Source organism: Juglans regia, chromosome 1, assembly GCF_001411555.2.
Source record: "Juglans regia cultivar Chandler chromosome 1, Walnut 2.0, whole genome shotgun sequence".
Lineage (NCBI taxonomy): Eukaryota > Viridiplantae > Streptophyta > Magnoliopsida > Fagales > Juglandaceae > Juglans > Juglans regia.
Genome location: NC_049901.1, coordinates 37,716,641 through 37,734,603, shown reverse-complemented (window position 1 = coordinate 37,734,603; position 17,963 = coordinate 37,716,641). Strand labels below are relative to the sequence as shown.

The 17,963-nt window shown below is 36.5% G+C and overlaps 2 protein-coding genes across 2 annotated transcripts in view; one reads left to right on the top strand and one right to left on the bottom strand.

Moving 5' to 3' along the window:
• LOC109009972 (deoxyhypusine synthase) overlaps positions 1-17,963 on the top strand; it is an 871,604-nt gene that overhangs the window by 265,608 nt on the left and 588,033 nt on the right. The gene's annotated exons all lie outside the window — the stretch shown is intronic.
• Positions 2,306-15,839, bottom strand: LOC109018693 (serine/threonine-protein kinase VPS15). The gene is made up of 11 exons (XM_019000841.2): positions 15,370-15,839; positions 14,778-14,900; positions 14,603-14,648; positions 14,349-14,509; positions 10,514-10,593; positions 7,681-7,786; positions 7,250-7,426; positions 4,022-7,138; positions 3,052-3,296; positions 2,820-2,919; positions 2,306-2,686 (listed from the first exon to the last, which is right to left on the bottom strand). Exons 1-11 carry the CDS (start codon positions 15,640-15,642, stop codon positions 2,510-2,512), a joined length of 4,605 nt encoding a protein of 1,534 aa, XP_018856386.1. The 5' UTR covers positions 15,643-15,839; the 3' UTR covers positions 2,306-2,509.

Here is a 17,963-nt window from a genome sequence, read left to right as displayed (position 1 = left end):
GAGGAAGAAACCCTATGTGGGGTCTGGGAAGGAGCTCGATTGGGAGTGTGAGAAGAACCACGTTATGCCATGGCAGCGAGTCTTGAAAGGGAAAAGATTAGAGATAGAGAAATGTCGCTGGAAAGGAATCTAGAGAATGAAAATGGGAGTAAGAGACATCGGGGAGGAAAGGGAAGGTAATGATAAGAGATTTCATAAGAAGAAAAATGGACGTTAGGTTGAAAAGGAAGATAGCGTCGTCAACGCTCAATTTCAAAACACGAGAGTAAAGAATGTAGGAACAATTAAAAGTAACATGGGCCACACGATCGGAAACTTTCAAAATCCCACACCTCATATAGGAAAAACATCCAGCGGGGTAAGGGGAAGAATTAGGGAGAATCATCCTAGGGATTCTCCACGTGCTCCCAAACGACGGGGTAAGGAGAAAACAGATCAATAAATTTTTCACACCCTGACACAAGGAAATTAGCGAGGTAACTGAAAGCGTTATTTGGGCCCCCAAAAGAAGTAAGCCTTTGTGATTGAAAGCCTAAGCCCAAGGCTTAACGAATCAAGTCTAATAATTTAATAGGGTTGCAAAGCCCAATATTCAACCGACAATCACTTGAGGGATAAGGTGATAAGGAGAAAATGCATTCATCATTACTAGGAATGTTAACTTATCGGATTATTAGAAATAATATAGGGTTAACTTGGTGGTTAGCCTGTTCCTAATACTCATCATCGAATTCATGTGTTTATAAATAATACCCAAAGGTAATGCATAAGGGGGATTCATAGATACAGTTCATTATCGCTTTCCTAATTTAGGCATCAGAAGTCCTCTAGGCACACAGTGCTGCCATTTTCTTTGTTGTAGGTCACGCGTGTGGTTGGAGGTGTGTGGAACACATCCCAAATAAAAATATTGTTAAAATATTATTTTTTTAATATTATTTTTATTTTGAAATTTAAAAAAATTGAATTGTTTATTATATTTTTTTATGGAAGTTTGTGAAAGTTGTAATGATTAGATGAGATAAGATGAAATGAGTTTAGATGAGTTTTGAATCCAAACCTCCCCAGAAAATCCTACCAGCTTTAAGGAGATTAAGATCTCGTCCGGATGTTGAGTTAAAACTTAAGATGAGTTGAGTCCTTTATGATAGTAGTGAGTTGCGATAGTAAAGTGAGTTTTGTAAGGTCCACCTAAAATAAGTTTAGATGTGTTTGGATGTAGAGTTTAGATATATTTGTAAGAAGTTGAAAAATGTTTGTAGGTCTGTGTATAAAAAAATGTTGAGTTGAAAAAAGTTGTGGTCCACGTATAAAGAAGTTTTAAGTTGATATGAGTTTAGTGATCTGGAAGTTAAGTATTTAGATGTTAGATTCAATTTAAAATTAGACTAAACTGAATTGATTTCAATTCAGCTTAAATATTGAATCTTCATATTGCACAGAAAATACATGAATGTTGACTATTTCTTAGCGTCTCTAGGAAACATGAGACTGGCTTCTTGTAGCCATTTCACACTTTTTGTTTTATTGTTTTGTATTAAATTGGTTACGGGGTTTCCCTCCCCACCATTTGAGCTTTCCTTTATTTTTAATACAATATTTACTCAGCCCCAAAAAATAAATTATATCCAGCCTCTAACAATATTAAGCTTTTCCTTTCTTTTACTTATTTATTTTTTGTGAATGGGATGTCTCAGACGGGAGACAATGAATCACTACACCAAACCATGAGTGTCTTGGAGAAGGTTCTCAAAATGGTAGTCTTGAGACCCCATCAATTAAGATGCATCGCGATATAGAAATAAAGAAGATAAATGATTCATCAGAATCTCATAAAAGTAAACTCAAACTTAAGTAAGATTGTAATCCATAAAATAGATTCAACATATCACAATAAATCATATCAACTTGTGAGTCTACTTTTATGAGATCTATTTGAGTAATACTACATGTACTTACATTTTTACTTACAAGACTAATTTTGTTATTTTTCTTTTGAATTTCAAATTTCATAATTTTCGGCATATCAATGATTGACATATAAAGAAGTAAATTTTTTTATAAGTTTTTCTTAAATACAATTAACATTTTTCTTGCAGATATAAAAGGGGTGAAAGAAGGAAGCACATCACTGTCATTGAGATGATTCCAAAATCTTTAATATTTAATGTGGGATATGAAAGGCTCAACTCAACAGACCAGGAGGCATGGTCACAATAGATTTTTCCATGTAGAAGCAGAGGTACAAATTACTTGGGAAAATCTATTTCCGATCTCTAGATTCACTCTTTTTATGGGCAAAATATAATTTAAAAGAATATATAAAATAATGTCCTTGAAACCTAGCATCCAGCACTACAATCTGCTAACTAATCCTACATGCTTACGTGCTGTATAACTCAGAGTGGTATAACTTCATATGTATGTATGGTAGTCATGGAATATAATATACAATTTCAACCAGCATTGGCCTTAAATATGTACAACATCATGGGTATGCCTAAGTCATTTACTTCCAAATCTTGATAGCCCCGTCTCTACTGCTCGATATCAAGAGTCTCTGGTTCAACTTAACAGAAGCCAGAGCTAGAATGGAGTCGCGGTGGCAACCTGCAGAGTCGGTGGCAGCAGTTGCAAGAACTGCCTTTGATGTCAACTTACTAGTTAGAGGCCGTCTCCTTGTCTCCTGTGCGCCAGAACAAAAGCACCAAGTTACAGTTGCCATAAAACAAGCATTAAGGAAAGTAGTAAGATAACAGAATCATTGGGCTAAGATGCAAAATAAAATTGTGAAAGATTGACAGAAACATAAAACATACCTGCACAACTTGCACACCAAAACTAGATCTAGCTTCATAGAAATCATCGTTCCCAACTCCATTCAAGTTTGGCCCACAGATACAATAAGTTCGATCAGGACTGCAACATTCAAGAGTTAATAATCAACTACATGACAGCACTCCGGGGGGAAGCAAGCAGAGTTAATAATCAAATACATGACAGCACTCCCGGGGGAAGCAAGCAAAGAATGACTGGAAGTTAGATTGAAACCTGTAATGATCCCATCGGCGTATCTTCAAATCAGTACCACCAGTTAACAAATCACCCCCAGGTAAGGGAAGCAATGAACGAATACCAGGAAGACGAGAAGGTTCATTCAGTTCATCAACTCTGTACCTTGGATTGACATTCCGTCTCAGATCTGATTTAGGGTTTGACTTACTCGATGGTCTTGCTAAGGCCCAAGGACCATCACCCATTTCAGCATCATTGTCATAGTTCGTCACTCGCAACACCTAAAAAAAAAGGCAAAGAATGTGATAAACAGATTTTACTAGGTAATCCAAGCAATAATACAAGCGGTGGCAATCCAAAGTGCTCCATTCCATCTATAAGCAGTTAAGAACATGACACTAAAATGATCGCAAGTACGAGTGACACTTGGCAGTTTCACTAATACACAAGCAACTTTACAATTCCCACAACAATATTTCCAGAGTACAACTTCGAGCAATAATCAAGTAAAGGAGGTGGCACATGCTCTGCTCATCCACTTCACCTAGCTAATATATTTCCCCTCTAGCTTATCCACTTGGCCATTGGGATCCTATTCTAGGGCCGCTGATGAGTTGCAAAATTTAGCCCATATGGAATTCCGGTTTTAGCCAACTACCAAAAATGGCTGAAGAAAGGGATGTTTAGATATTTCACAGTTTAAAGACAATACAGGCTACAGTCTACTTTCTAAAAAGAAGCATGTTATCACCATTATGTCAATTTCTGTTGAACTGTAGTGGTTTGCAAATTCAACTTTTCGTTCCACCAAAACCATGCTATAACAACTATCAAATAATTTTTCCATCTTCATAAGTGCAATATATGTGGTCTGTGATTCCTAGCTTGTCCTATAGTCCCATGTGGGCACTCCTAACTAATGCATTGCCATCACGTCTATTTTTTTATAAACAATTATAAATGCCCAGAACAAAAAGATAAACAATTATAAATAATCTCCATGTACCTGGTGGCAGCTCCCATTTTCTGCATTCCAAAGACAAACTTCATTGCAACCAGCAGCAACGTAAATAAGGGGTCTTGCAGTGGTAGATACAGAAGCATTTTGGGGAGGAACAAAAGGAGCAAAAGGGCACATCTTCTCTATGGGGCATGGAAGAGAATACTGCCATGAATTCACAGGTACAAGGAACCTCAGATCCCAAAGAGTAAGCACACCCCTTGAAGATCCTGACACAAACCAATTCCCACAAGGACCGTTTACCAAAGACGACACATAGCCCTCCTCTGGAGTTGCTTTAAGTGTCCATGAGCTGGAGTTTTTTCTTGTATCCCACAGATGGATCCCACAATTTTGGGTACTAAACAGTACCATCTGACTGAAAGAACTATCGGCAGAGTAGGTCAGAAGGCTGAGTATAGCACCTTCCTTAACATCCTTCTTTTTTATATCAGCAATGCCTGAATACTTCTCGACAACATTGCCAAGACCTCTAGAAAAATGATCAACAGAAAACATGTGTATCATGCCATCACATGCTCCAACAATAACTTGAGCAGAGCTCGGAAGCATTGTAGCACACAGTGCCCGGCTTCCTTCTAAGTGATAAGTTAGCCTTGACCTAAACGAGATGTCCTTTTCCAATTTTCTCGAATCCCAAACCTTGACAGTGGAATCATCAGATGCGCTCACAAAAAAGTTATGATCAGAAGTTATGGCTATGTCATTAACCGCCGAGCGATGCTCCTGAAGGTGTGCAACCAACACTCCTCGCGGCCTCCAACCTGAATCTGGAATTGATGATGTTCGTGCAAAAGTTGGCAATCCTGTCAAATCACTTGAATTGGAGGCAACCTCCACCATAATAGAACTGCCTTTCATTATGCCAGATGATCCAGTCTCTTGAAATTTTCCATTAACACAAACCATTTGATCATTATCATTGCCATCTGGTTCATGTACCACTCTATGGAACTGTTTAGAACCATTGCTGACGCTATATGAGCCTGAAACTAGCTTAGGTGCTGGAACTGAACTAGCCAGGCTAAATGATTTATTTACAGGATCCATCCAAGGCATGGATGATGAACCAATTCCAGGGGAGTTTACTTGTAATGGAGAATCAGATGAGGCAGGAGGCATTCCAGCTGCCCGCCTGTCCAAGCTGAAGGAATACAATGGTATCCCTTCAGATGATTTATCACACATAAAACTACTCACACCACTAACCTGTGGTGACATAAAGCCTGAGAATTTTAACTTTTCTGAGCCTAGGGGGTCACGAATATCAATTGTGCTAGAAGCATTGCGAATATAGTTTCCCACACTTCTCAACTTTGCCTCACAATCATCATATTCAGCTAGCTCAGGCTGTTGTAACGCATTGCCCACAGGTTTTTTATCTTCAGTACTTCGTTGGTTATCTGGCCAACTCTTCATTGACCCTCCCTTGAATAAATCCATGGTTTCCCATTGTTTAGAATGTGGTGATGAGTTGTACCATATCTTTCTCTGTCTCTCTAACATATCCGAACTCCTAGCATTTTCTAAGACTTGATAGCATGCTTCTCTTGTGACTGGAGGGTTTAAACATGAAAGGAGAGCCTTTTCAGAAGCTAAAGATGCCGGTTGTCTGCGGAGGAAAGGCCGTATAAATGGGGCAAGAAAAACATAGGAATCTACTGCACCTAAGCTCTCACTGCTGGCTGCAATGAAAGTTACAGCAGATCTTCGTACCCATTGACTGGGATAACATAATAATGGAAAGGCACGTTCTATCATCTCAAGCAGTATCCTCTTCCGTAAGAAGCCCCTTTTACACAGAATGGCCAAGCAATCCAAAGCATTGACAATTACAGCCTCGGATGCATCACTTAAAGCTTGCTCAATGTAAGGTAGAAGATATTCCTCCACACTTCTTTGGCCCACGAAGAAGCATACATACACAATTTGGCCGTAGAACACTGCCCTTAGCTGCACATCCCGATCATTTAGAAAAGCAGGTAAGATGGGCAACAGAAAGTCATTACTCTGTCTCTGCCCAAAGAAGCAGCATAGATTACCAATATCCCGAAGGAGTGCCCGCCTGATATTTGGTGTCTGCTTTGGACCCATAACAAGTTCTTGAACAACCTCTGCAATGGATTTCCTCAGCTGTGCTAGTTGTGCATCACTATTTATCCTTTGAAGTCGTTCAGATGTCTCATTATATGATGCCATTGGCTTCTGTGCGGAAGTCAATTCATTAAGAACTCCTGCCTCACTCATGCTTATTGAGTGAATCAAGAATCTGTTAGCAGTGAGTGCTAGTTTAGCAATATTGCTGGCATAACAGATTCTGACACTTTCCTCGGGATCATCAGGTAGCATGGAAAGCATTGGAAGAATATACTCTGGAAAGATTTTTGCATCACTGGGAGGAAAATCTCGAACTAAAGGCAGAACATCGCACAAAGTCTCCAAGGCAGCACAACGCACAATTGCGGCTGGATCAGAAAGCATTGCAACAACATATGGAAGCACTCGCTGCAACCGATCTTCGTCATCAATATATAGTGCAGAAGACTTAAGCAAAAGTATGGCTACCCTCCTCAAATGAGGCAACTTGACATTTCTTATGCAGGAGCAAAGAAGAGAGGCAATCAGAATCATTCCTTCACATCTCATACTGTCTTCAGGTAAGGGTAAAAAAGGCATGCCAAAGGTATCTGATTGGCTGTCATACTCAGTCATCAATGTGTTCAAATCATTCATTGTAATCTTTTTCAGAAAGGGATGATCATTTCTCCTAAATGCATTGGAGATAGTTTGAAGTAGGTCACCAGGTGATTGCATTGCATGCGTTTTAAGATTTTGGGAAAAATCAGTATTGGCTGCATCTTCAAGCATCGGCTTGGCACTAGGGTAATCATTATTCTGTTTAACATCCCTGAGCAGAATATTAAAGTCACCGAGAAGTTCAAACTGATCGCGAATTAACATCTGCTCTCTCTTCCTTGAAGAGTCCTTTGTCCAATTGATGTTTTGTTTTGCAACCATTTCTTGTGACAGTTCATCACTAGAGCCATTACTGTTCATCATATGCTTAAGTAACTCACGGAAAACTCTCTCGCATACCGCAACCTACATATATCAATTACAAAGAAGCAAGGTACCATATGTAAGTCATAATAAGTGGAAGCAGTTGAGATCTTAAAATTTGAACTTCATTATTACATAGCCAGAGCTGTTTACCCTTGTATCAGAATGAAAAGGATTCAAGTAGCAGTAGAAATTATGCAGAAATGGCGAGAAATATCGTGGAAACACGACAGCTGCGTATTCCTGCAGGTAGCTCTCAGCAGAAAGTCGCGACTCTTGTTCCAATTGAATCATATGTAGTATCATCTTGCGGATTCCAGAATCAGGAATCTGCACCCAGAGAGCAATGAATGCAAATCATTGAGATAAATGGAAGTTCATACGAAGAAGGTAAGTGAAACTTAGCCAACTATAATACCCAGACATGAGCAAGGAAATACATGGATCAAGTCTGATGTCAGATACGAATGAAGGCAAGGCTAAAACATTCAGGCTGAGGCTGGAGGGACTAAATGATATTATGGAATTAAAAAAAAAAAAAAACTCCCAACTGAAGATTATGAATCAGAAGAGAGAGAGAGTACCTTCTCAAGATGTTGGCTCGGATCATATTGCCCTCTACGATAGGCAAGAAGCTGGGAGAGTTCAAATAGTGGCTGACCCTCAAGGAAAAGCTCAGCAATTACACACCTAAAGCAGTTAGATGATGAGTGCAGCTTTGGAGAGAGAGAAGGGGAAGGGGGGGCTGGAATGAGGAGAATTGACATGTTTTAATTTGAAATTGAAAAAAAAAAAAGGACATGAAATATATCACTTTCGCATTTATGTAACCAAAAAAAGAAATCAATTCAATTCATAAGTGAGAATGGCCATCTGAATCTCCCATTCTGTGAACTTGAAAAATCAACCTCTAATAAGTAGTAAAAGACAGAAGAATGCATATTTTAGGTATTTTTCTTCTTCATTTTTTGAGTAGAAGTTACTGCCTACCTTCCAGCAACTAAATCAATGTGATAATCCCAAGTTTTCTGCTTCTTTTACACTCCTCTACAGCACCCATATTAAGTCCTAACAAATCCCTAATGGCTGCAATTCTTTCTGCAACCTCAAAGTTGAACCCAAGGAAAGTTTCATTAAGTATTATCCCTAAATTCGAAATTCCCTATCTTTTGTGAACCGAACATATTCTTTATTTTTTATGTCAAAACATAAACTCTAAGGCTAGAAAGTGCAAGGTATCAACTTTGGGCAAAGGAAAACAAATGACAGATTCTGACACTTGATCTTCCTCTTTAGGATACAACTGGAAACTCTAGGTAAGGGTTGGTTTAGGTCTGTTTAAGGCTTATGAATGGTATGCTATGATGATATGTGATAAATTGATCACTTGAAGCCAGGTTTTCACTGAATATCAGATTTTATAGATGCTATCCAATAATGAAAACTGGTTTCCTCGTGTTTTCTCTTTAAAAATTTATAAGCTGGCATGATCACGACGTGCATAGAAGATAGAATTCATGAGTGATGCATTCTATATGTGCTATACTAGTCATACATGTAATTAAGGGTAATGGTTGGCCATTGCAGAAAATTCTGCAGCACTGTGACATCAAAGAGGTTGCTGTTTGGACCTTTTTCCGGGGCTCTGATAAGAATTAAAAGGCGTAGTTTGACCCCAAAAAGCCACCCTTACAGTAACTCAAACCTCCTAGGTATTGAGACGAAACCTTGCAAGTTTTAAGAGGTAAAACTCCACAACCACAAGCTTGCGATCTTCAAAGCTTCTACCATTTCTTTCCCTCCAAAGGTACCATAATAAATAAGTAGGAGCCATCTTTCAAATTGCAGCAATTTACAGATTGCCTTGTAAACCTCTCTAACTTGCTAAGAAATCGACCACCCTTCTAGGCATCACCCATGCCAATCCTACCCTATCAAAAAAGCTCATTACACAGTATCCTTGCTATCTCACCATGCAGAAGTAGGTGGTCAACAGGATTCCTGTTCCTTTTGCATATGCAACACCAATTTGTTACAATGATCTGGCATTTCCTTAGGTTTTCAACAGCAAGAATATTCCCTAAGGAAGCTCTCCATGCAGAGAAAGATGCTTTAAAGGTGCCTTAATCCTCCAAATACTTGTCCAAGGAAAAGGATTTGTATCTTGAACAGCAAGCGCAATATACAGTGCAGATTCTAAACTTCCCTTTTTTTGAAGGGATCCAGAAAACTTGGTTTTCATCTCTACTCCCCAATCATGTGCTCCTATAGTAAATATGGTGTTCCATTGGATAATGCCATTGGAAGACTTCAACAAATCAATTTTTGAGGCTTCCTACACCACACTATCCCCATACACACCAGGAAAGGCATCCTTAAGGACCCTATCATCCTTAAGGGATGATTACATCCAATAGTATACCGATACCCCCAATGGACACAGGATGTGAGACCAATGCACAACCTTGCACACAAGGATTAATGTGTGCTGGCCATTATGCAAGTAAATGTAAATACGATAAGTGTTTAATTGATTTTGTTCAAATGTATTGTGTTCAAGGAAGCTTTCAAAACTAAATCCTGATTCAAAACCTTTTTACATTATGATATAATATTTACTAAGTGGTCAACTCATTTTTTTTATGTTTTAAATTTTCCATGTGAGATGAGAACAAGCAAGCAGACCACAACTAGTAAATGCGTAACGGCCTAAGAAAGGCTTGGGCATGTCTGAGTCTATATCCCAAAAGGACAAGTTGATGTCACTATTGGAGTCCCTTGTAATTACTATAAATGGCCCAAACTTCTCCCTCCCATTTAATGTGGAATTTCATTCACCAACTTTCTATATACAATCCAAGGTATTACAAAATGAGACTACACCTTAGACGCGTCCTATTAAGTGTTGATCACATAGTGTTAACTTTTGGGTTATAAGGATGCAGTGACATCAAAGTATTGTTTACTTTTAGACTTTGCTAAATTCCACTTTATAGTTTATAATAAATGAAGTACGGATGGAAGTATTAATTTTTAGGGATCTATTACTACAAGGTTTTATTTTGAAGTGTAGTATTTCTAACCCTATGGGAGGTGCGTGTACTTAATTCTTCAAAAATCATGGTTGTCTTTCACCCATCATGAAAATGTTATCAAAATTGCTTCTGGTGTTAACTTGCGCACTTACAAGTAAACAACCTTACGCAACAATGTCACTTTGGCACAATTTTTCTATAATTACAGCCTCAATAATAAATTCCTCGTGCAAATTCACACAAATGCTTAATTTCTCAATAACACCTGTGCATTGATACATCTATAACGTTTTAGATATATGATCTCAATGATACTTGTCAAAATTGAGGTTTTCAAAACAATCCTTTCAAGGTAAAGATATTTAAGGTAGAGAAAGCTCACCCTACAGCAAAGATATCCATAGATGGTCTTAAAGGTGCATCGTGTGCAACCTGCATCTCATCTCCATGCTCATAAAATCTCTGAAATTAACCAAAGACCGAAAACAATCAATTAAATGGTTTTCTAATTCAGAATTGATGACTGCTTGCTACAAAGTCATGCAGATGCATATCACTAGTATCAATTATCATTAACCGACTTCTGGTATAGGCTGTTAAAGAGACTTGAGCCATCAAACAGCATTTTAGTATATCGAAACAAGCAAGATTCTATAAAAGGACAAGAAAGTCTTGCACAAAATTTTCAGGCGTAAGGGTGTACATATAAACCAAAAACCGAGTAGACCGACCGGAATGAGCTGATTCTTCACCAAAATCGGTAGTTCATCAATCCTGCCAAGTTACAAACTGATCAAATAGGTCCAGTCATTGGTCCAAGTAACTCAATCCAACTAGATCAGATCGAACCGAATCGATCTCATATATATAAACCCCAACTGAACCTATTTATATAAAGCCCAATATATTAGCCTAGCCCAGCCTTTCCTTTGAAATCCAAACCATCAACTTCCAGCCTTTGTTTAGTTGATTATCATCTTCTCAATTCTGCCTCCTCTCTCTCTCTCTCTCTCTCTCTCTCTCTCTGCCAAAACATGCTTCAAGACGCTGGCTCCACTGCAATGTTGCTTCTCCCTCTGCCACTCGGTCTCACCAAGTAACAATTGTTCCCCCCTTAATAATCACTGTTTGTCTTTATTTGGATTGGTAGAAATAATTGTAAAGTTGGAATCATTTTTTGATTTGGATTTGAGTTTTGTTCATAGACGCAGTAGAGTGATTGGTCACTCCAACCAGACCGAAACTGGCTGACCATCATTGAGGTCAGCACTGTTTGACTAGCACCGCCTCTTTGCGCAGTTTCAGTTGGTGCCAAAGGAGTTTCTCACCCTTCGGCTCGATCTACACTTTGTGCACTAGACCAATGAAAATGAAGGTCGGTCAGTAGTCTGTACACCCCTAGACTTAGGAGAACCAAAATTCTTTTTTTTTTTTTTATAAGTAATAAGAGATTGTATTCCCAAAAATAGGCATAAGCCCAAGTACACAGGACGTTTACAAAGGAAATACCCACTACTTTCTAAAAGCAAAAGGAAATCTAAAACAAATTCTGGAAATTATTTTTTTTTATAGGTAATCAAAGATATTGTATTTATAGAAATAGGCAAAGCCCAGGAACACAGGAATTATACATGAAAAAAGCCTAACTAGAGGTTACAATAGAAAGAAGAAGATCATGGACACTAAGTCCATTACAAACTATAGCCCCCGCCCATAGGAACAAAGACTTAAAAAAGAAAACTTTAAGCTCATCCATTGTTCTCTCTTGATCATCAAAACATCTAGCATTTCTCTCCCTCCCAATACACCAACACATGCATATTGGTACCAATCTCCACATTGCCGCTACCTGAGAATCTTTGTGCAGTCCTCTCCAGCTTGCAAGGAAATCCACCAATCTACAAGACATAACCCAAGACAATCCGACTCTTGAGAAAAAATCATCTCATAGCACCTTGGCTACCTCGCAGTGTAAATGCAGATGATCAATTGACTCCTCATGCTTCATACACATACAACATCAATCTAGGACAATAACCCATCGTTTCCTCAAATTATCTGTGGTGAGAATCTTGTCCAAAGATGTTGTCCAGACAAAGAAAGCTGTTTTTGAAGGGGCTTCCGTCTTCCATATGCTCTTCCACGGGAACATAGACATTCCAGAGTTCGTGAGCTTTTGGTAAAAAGAACTGACTGAGAAGATACCTTTTTTAGAATGATTCCAAAGCATCGTCTCTGGAGCCCCCTGGAATACTTGCGGAATATAATGCCGCAAAGAACTCCGTAATAGACTCCAACTCACAATCATGGGCTGCCCTAATGAAGTCAATATTCCATTGAGGGGTGCCATTTGAAAAGGTCAAAAGATCAGCAATCGTTGCCTCCTTTACTCTGGCAAGCGCAAAGATGGTAGGGAAGGTATCTTGTAGACATTGGTTACCACACCATATATCCAACCAAAAGGGACATGCGAACCATCGCCTACAACAAAATGTTCATGTCCTCAGAAGGTCCCCCAAAGGCTCCTTATGTTTTTCCACAAACTCACTCCATAAGTGCCACGTACCTCATTCGAGCACAAATTCTGGAAATTATCTTCCATTACAAAAGTTTTAGCCCACAAACTCGAAGTACTAAAGAAAAAATCCCTAAGGTCTCCCGATGAACGTTCTTTGTCTTCGAAGCATCTCTCATTCCTTTCAAGTCATAGACACCACAGCCAAGAAGGAATCATCTTCTAAATATCAACAGCATTCTTGCTACCCTTCAATCCCTTCCGCCCTACCAATAAATCCACCACTTCCTTCGGCATTATCCAAAGTAGACCAGTCCAATTCAAAACCTATTCCACAAGAACCTGGCCACTTCACAATAAAGAAAGAGATGAATAATAGATTCCCCATCCTTCTTGCACATGACACACCAATCAGCAATGTACATACCTCTCCTTCTAAGATTTTCAGTTTTCAACACTTTGCCCAGGGATACCACCCAACAGAAAAAAGCAACCTTGGAAGGAACTTTCACTTTACATATGTTTCTCTAGGGGAATTCACAGCTCCTGTGGCTGGTTAATATTTTGTAAAAAGAGGAAACTGAGAACATAGAATTTCCTGCTGGAACCCACAGCATGCTATCCTCCCTACCTAGCATCAACTTTTAACTTGTAAAGTCTTTCCAGAAAAGCCTCAACATCATCCACTTTCCAGCCATTAACGTCCCTAATAAAGTTAACATTCCACTGAATATTATTGTCAATGCAAAGGAAAGAATTTCCCACAAGTGCATTTTGATCCCTTGCAATTCTAAAAAGAGAGCGAAAATCCAACTTAAGTGTAGAATCCCCACACTACCAATCATGCCAGAAAAGTATCATCTTCCCATCTCCCCACCTTTAATCTAATATGATTAGAAAACTCCCCCCATCCTTTTCTAATGAACTTCCACAAATTCACCCCATATGCACCTCTAGTATCTTTTGAGCACCAACCTCCCCATAAACAACCCTATTTTACATCAATAACATTTTTCCATAAGGCATTTCTTTCCAAGTGGTATCTCCAAAGTCATTTCCCAAGTAATGCTCTAGTAAACAATCTCAAGTTTTTTATCCCCAACCAACCACAATCAATCGGTTGACAAACCTTCTTCCAACTAACCAAATGGAACTTTTTTTCATCTCCTTTACCACCCCATAAAAAATTCCAAAATAAACTCTCAATTCTTCTTTCTACCCTTGCCAGCAACGGACAAAGAGATAAGAAATAAGTGGGAAGATTAGACAAAGTACTTTTTATTAGAGTTAATCCTCCCCCTTTAGACAAGTAGATCATTTTCCAACTAGCTAACCTCATTTCTTATATACTCATAGGTTAGACAAAATTCTAACCTATGAATAGATGCTAGTCTAAGAATTGACCCACAGAATAATCTTAACCAGCATGCTTCCTATCAAGATAGATAGAATGTCCTTTTATGAACCCACAAGCTTGAGCTGTAATTTTACAGTACAAATTTGTAGGTTATAACATCCATTCTACAGGTTGTTATCAAACTTCTGGGAGAAGAAAAAATGCTAACATATGAATGAGAATTATCTCCTCAAGAAATAATATAATAGGCAATAATGAAAATAAAAGGAGAAACTTCATAACGATAAAATCATCCAAAGGAACAAAATGGCATAGAATAATTATAGAAGTTAAATAAGAACTGACTTCAGGTGCAAGATAACAGAGCCTTCTTCCTCCAGTATCAAAGAAAAAGGAGAAATCAGAAGGGTCGTCATAGGGAATATAAGTGGGTTTGAAGGATGCAAAGTCAGCAAGGTAAAGCCAATTCCAAGAAGTCACCAGCACATTCTCACACTTTATATCACCTGAGAAGATGCAAAATCAACGTGTATAAAACCAACTAATTGTTAGGACAAAAAACATATCACAAGCAGATTCCTTCAACTATTAGAACTTACCATGGCAAATTCCTTTCTCGTGGCTCTGTTTCAAAGCAAGAAGTAGCTGCAAATCCATAAAAGTATAAAAATGATGAGAAGAACTGTTTTTTTTTTTTTATAAGTAAAATGATGAGAATAACTGTAGCCATTGAACACTTAGAATTCAGGGTTTGAGGGTCAGAGAAAGATAAACCTGAAAAGCCAACCACTTCTTTTCGACTAGACTGAGGAAAGGCCGAGTACTTAGTCGATCATGTAGATTATTGAAGAAGTACTGCCTCAAAAGGTAAGCTGCTTTATCTGTTTCTTGCCAGAACTGCAAGCGAACAGAAAACCATACGAGTATTTTCAACAATAATGCTCTATTCAAGTGCCTGAAGATGAAGATGAAATTCAAGTACTGCCAAAAAATCCAACAAAATTCTTCATGACTCCACCTCTAGAACCAAAACATTCCCGCAATCACAACAAGTGCCATTATCTTATTCAATCGAAATAAACTCTAGAATTATCATTAAATTAAGCAAGACGGCATCTAGCATCAATCTTATATCCCCATCTCTTACCCAATTTTCTGGGTAACCAAAAGAAACTTAGAACTTTGTATAGCTAACTTGAAATTTTACATCTCGAGGCAGCTCAATTATAATAAAGCCACACAGAAGTTTAAAATTCAAAAAACCGAAGTCGCGCTAATTTTCTTGAATCTTCTCGGCAACAAAACATTGCGTTCAAATTCCCAAAGAAAAAAGGAAAAGGAAAACAAACGCGGTGAGAACTGGGACCTGAAAGGGCCAAACGTGAGGGTGATCAAGGGCAAGGAAAATCTCTTTAATCTGGAAGAGACGGCGCTCGTAGTCTCTGAGATCAATGGAATCGCCACGCTTGAAATAGACCTTGACGAGGACCAAGCCCTCGTCGTGCTTGCAGAGAATCGACTTGAAGAAACGGCCTCGGCCGAGAACCTCCTTGAGGACCAAGTTGTAGGAGGACGGCAGGTCGTGGAGGTAGTACTCGGAGGCGGAGACTTGGGTGGTGCGCGCGATCTTGTTGCCCATTCCGTGCCTCTGCGCCGCGCTCGCTTATTCTCATTCTTCTGTGGTTGCGTCCTGGGCAACCATTTGTGTGTCTGCGAAGGAAGAGGGACGACTGAGGCCTTTTTGCTACCGGTGATTGATTCCGAAACGTATTTGAGCGTCGAGTTTCCCGTTTCGAGCAAAGGATCTTCAATTTGTTGTGGATTGGGATCGGTTGATTTTGCTTTCCAATGTTTCCAATATGCTACTTAACTGACAGGACCGAGGTTTTCTTTTATTTTTACTAACGGAAGAAATTAGTCCTAGTTTATTTTTAAAAAATATCTCACTTTATTTAATTATTATAATTTTTTTAATTTTTAATATAAAATAAAATAAATAATTTAATTTTTTTTAATTTTAAAATAAAAATAATATTAAAAAATATAATCTAATAATATTTTATTCAACTTTTTAATTTTAATCTCAACTTATCTCATTTTATCTTATCTGTAAAAACAAATGAATCTTAAAACAAAACATTATTTTTTGTGTTTTTTTTTCCTTGTAACCTTACGGCACTGTTTGGATAGTGAAAGTATTTCATCTTATTTTATTTTTTTATTATAATTTTTTTAAATTTTCATACAAAATATAATAAATAATTTAATTTTTTCAAATTTTAAAATAATAATAATATTAAAAAATAATATTTTAACATATTTTATTCAACTTTCATCTCATTAAAATTTAAAAATTTTAAATTCAAATAAATTAAAAAAAACATGAATAAAATGAGGCTATTGCTCATTCAGTACGTATAATATTGTGCATACATATAGCACTATTGAAAATTTTTATCCATCATCCTCTTAATTATCATTTTCTCACTATCCTCTAATTTGACATACAAGGATTGAATGATAAATAATGAATAATAAACAATTCTACAATTATTTATAATACTACGATAGAAGATGATGGTAAAAATGATAATATATAATATTTATCTTAGAATATTATACGAGTAGCTAAAATAGCCAAATCTCAAATAGGAGTCATTCATTCTATTTATAAGCTTATATGAAAATATATCATTTATATTATTGATGCAACACAATTTGAATGGTAAGATTTAAATTTATAATTATTATGTGCATGAGTTCGTTTATTAGTAAGTCAGTGTATAGAATACACCATTAATTCACTTAAATAACAATATTAATTTGTAAAATTAATGTTCTAAATCAAATTCACATAAAATGTAATAAATAATTTAACTTTTTAAATTTTAAGACAATAATAATATTAAAATATAATATTCTAACAATATTTTATTTAATTTTTAACTTTCATTTCAACTTATCTCATCTCAATATCTAAATCTAACTTAAATTACAGTTATTTTTGACCGAATTGTGTAAGCTTATTCTTTATATTTAAAAGAATCTTTTTAAAAAAATTGAGTAAAATTAGAAATTAAAAAATTGTGCAATTCGATTAAAAAATTGGTAGTAAAAATGCCCCCCAACATGATTATTTTTCTTTAGTAAAGTTGACGAATAATCTTGATTCTTGGCATGTGAACTCCATCAAAGAGTTTGTACAGAGCTTTATTTAAAAAAAAAAAAAAAAAAAAGGAGTTTGTACAGAACTTAACGTTCACAAGTTGATAACCTCCCGTTGACGAAGAAAATAAAACGCCCGTTGATCAATTCCAGTTTTCTCGCAACACCCTTTGAATCCGCCAATTATTATTATAATTATTATTTTTTCTCGGTAAGTGGTAACAGTTTCCTCGATTAAATAATGAATAATGCTGGAGCTCTTATGGGACTCTCATTGGAGCTCTAGTATATATTTTTATGTGTTTTTTTTTAAATTATTTTTTATATAAAATTATTTAATATTTTTAAAAATAAAAAAAATTCTTAATATTATTAAAAATATTTTCTTAATTACGAAGTAAAATAAAAAATCATTTTATAATTTTCTATTTTACTTAAAGAATTATTTTTTAATAATTTTTTTTTACTTTCTAATTAAGAAAGTATTTTTAATGATGTTCTAAATTTATTTGATTTTTTAAAAATAATTAAAAATATTAAAAAAATCTATATAAAAAATAACTTAAAAAAATACATGAAAACACATGTTATAGCTCCAACGGAAACCCCAACAGGACCTATAGTATCGTCCTTAAATAATAAAGAGAAATGATATTTAGGAGATTTTTAGAAAAATCTTCTATCTTATCTCATTCTATTTTATCTTATTTTTTAAAAATATTATTTAAATATAAATATTTTTAAATTAACCATTACAATTTTTTTAAATTAATTATTATAAATTTTTTATATTTT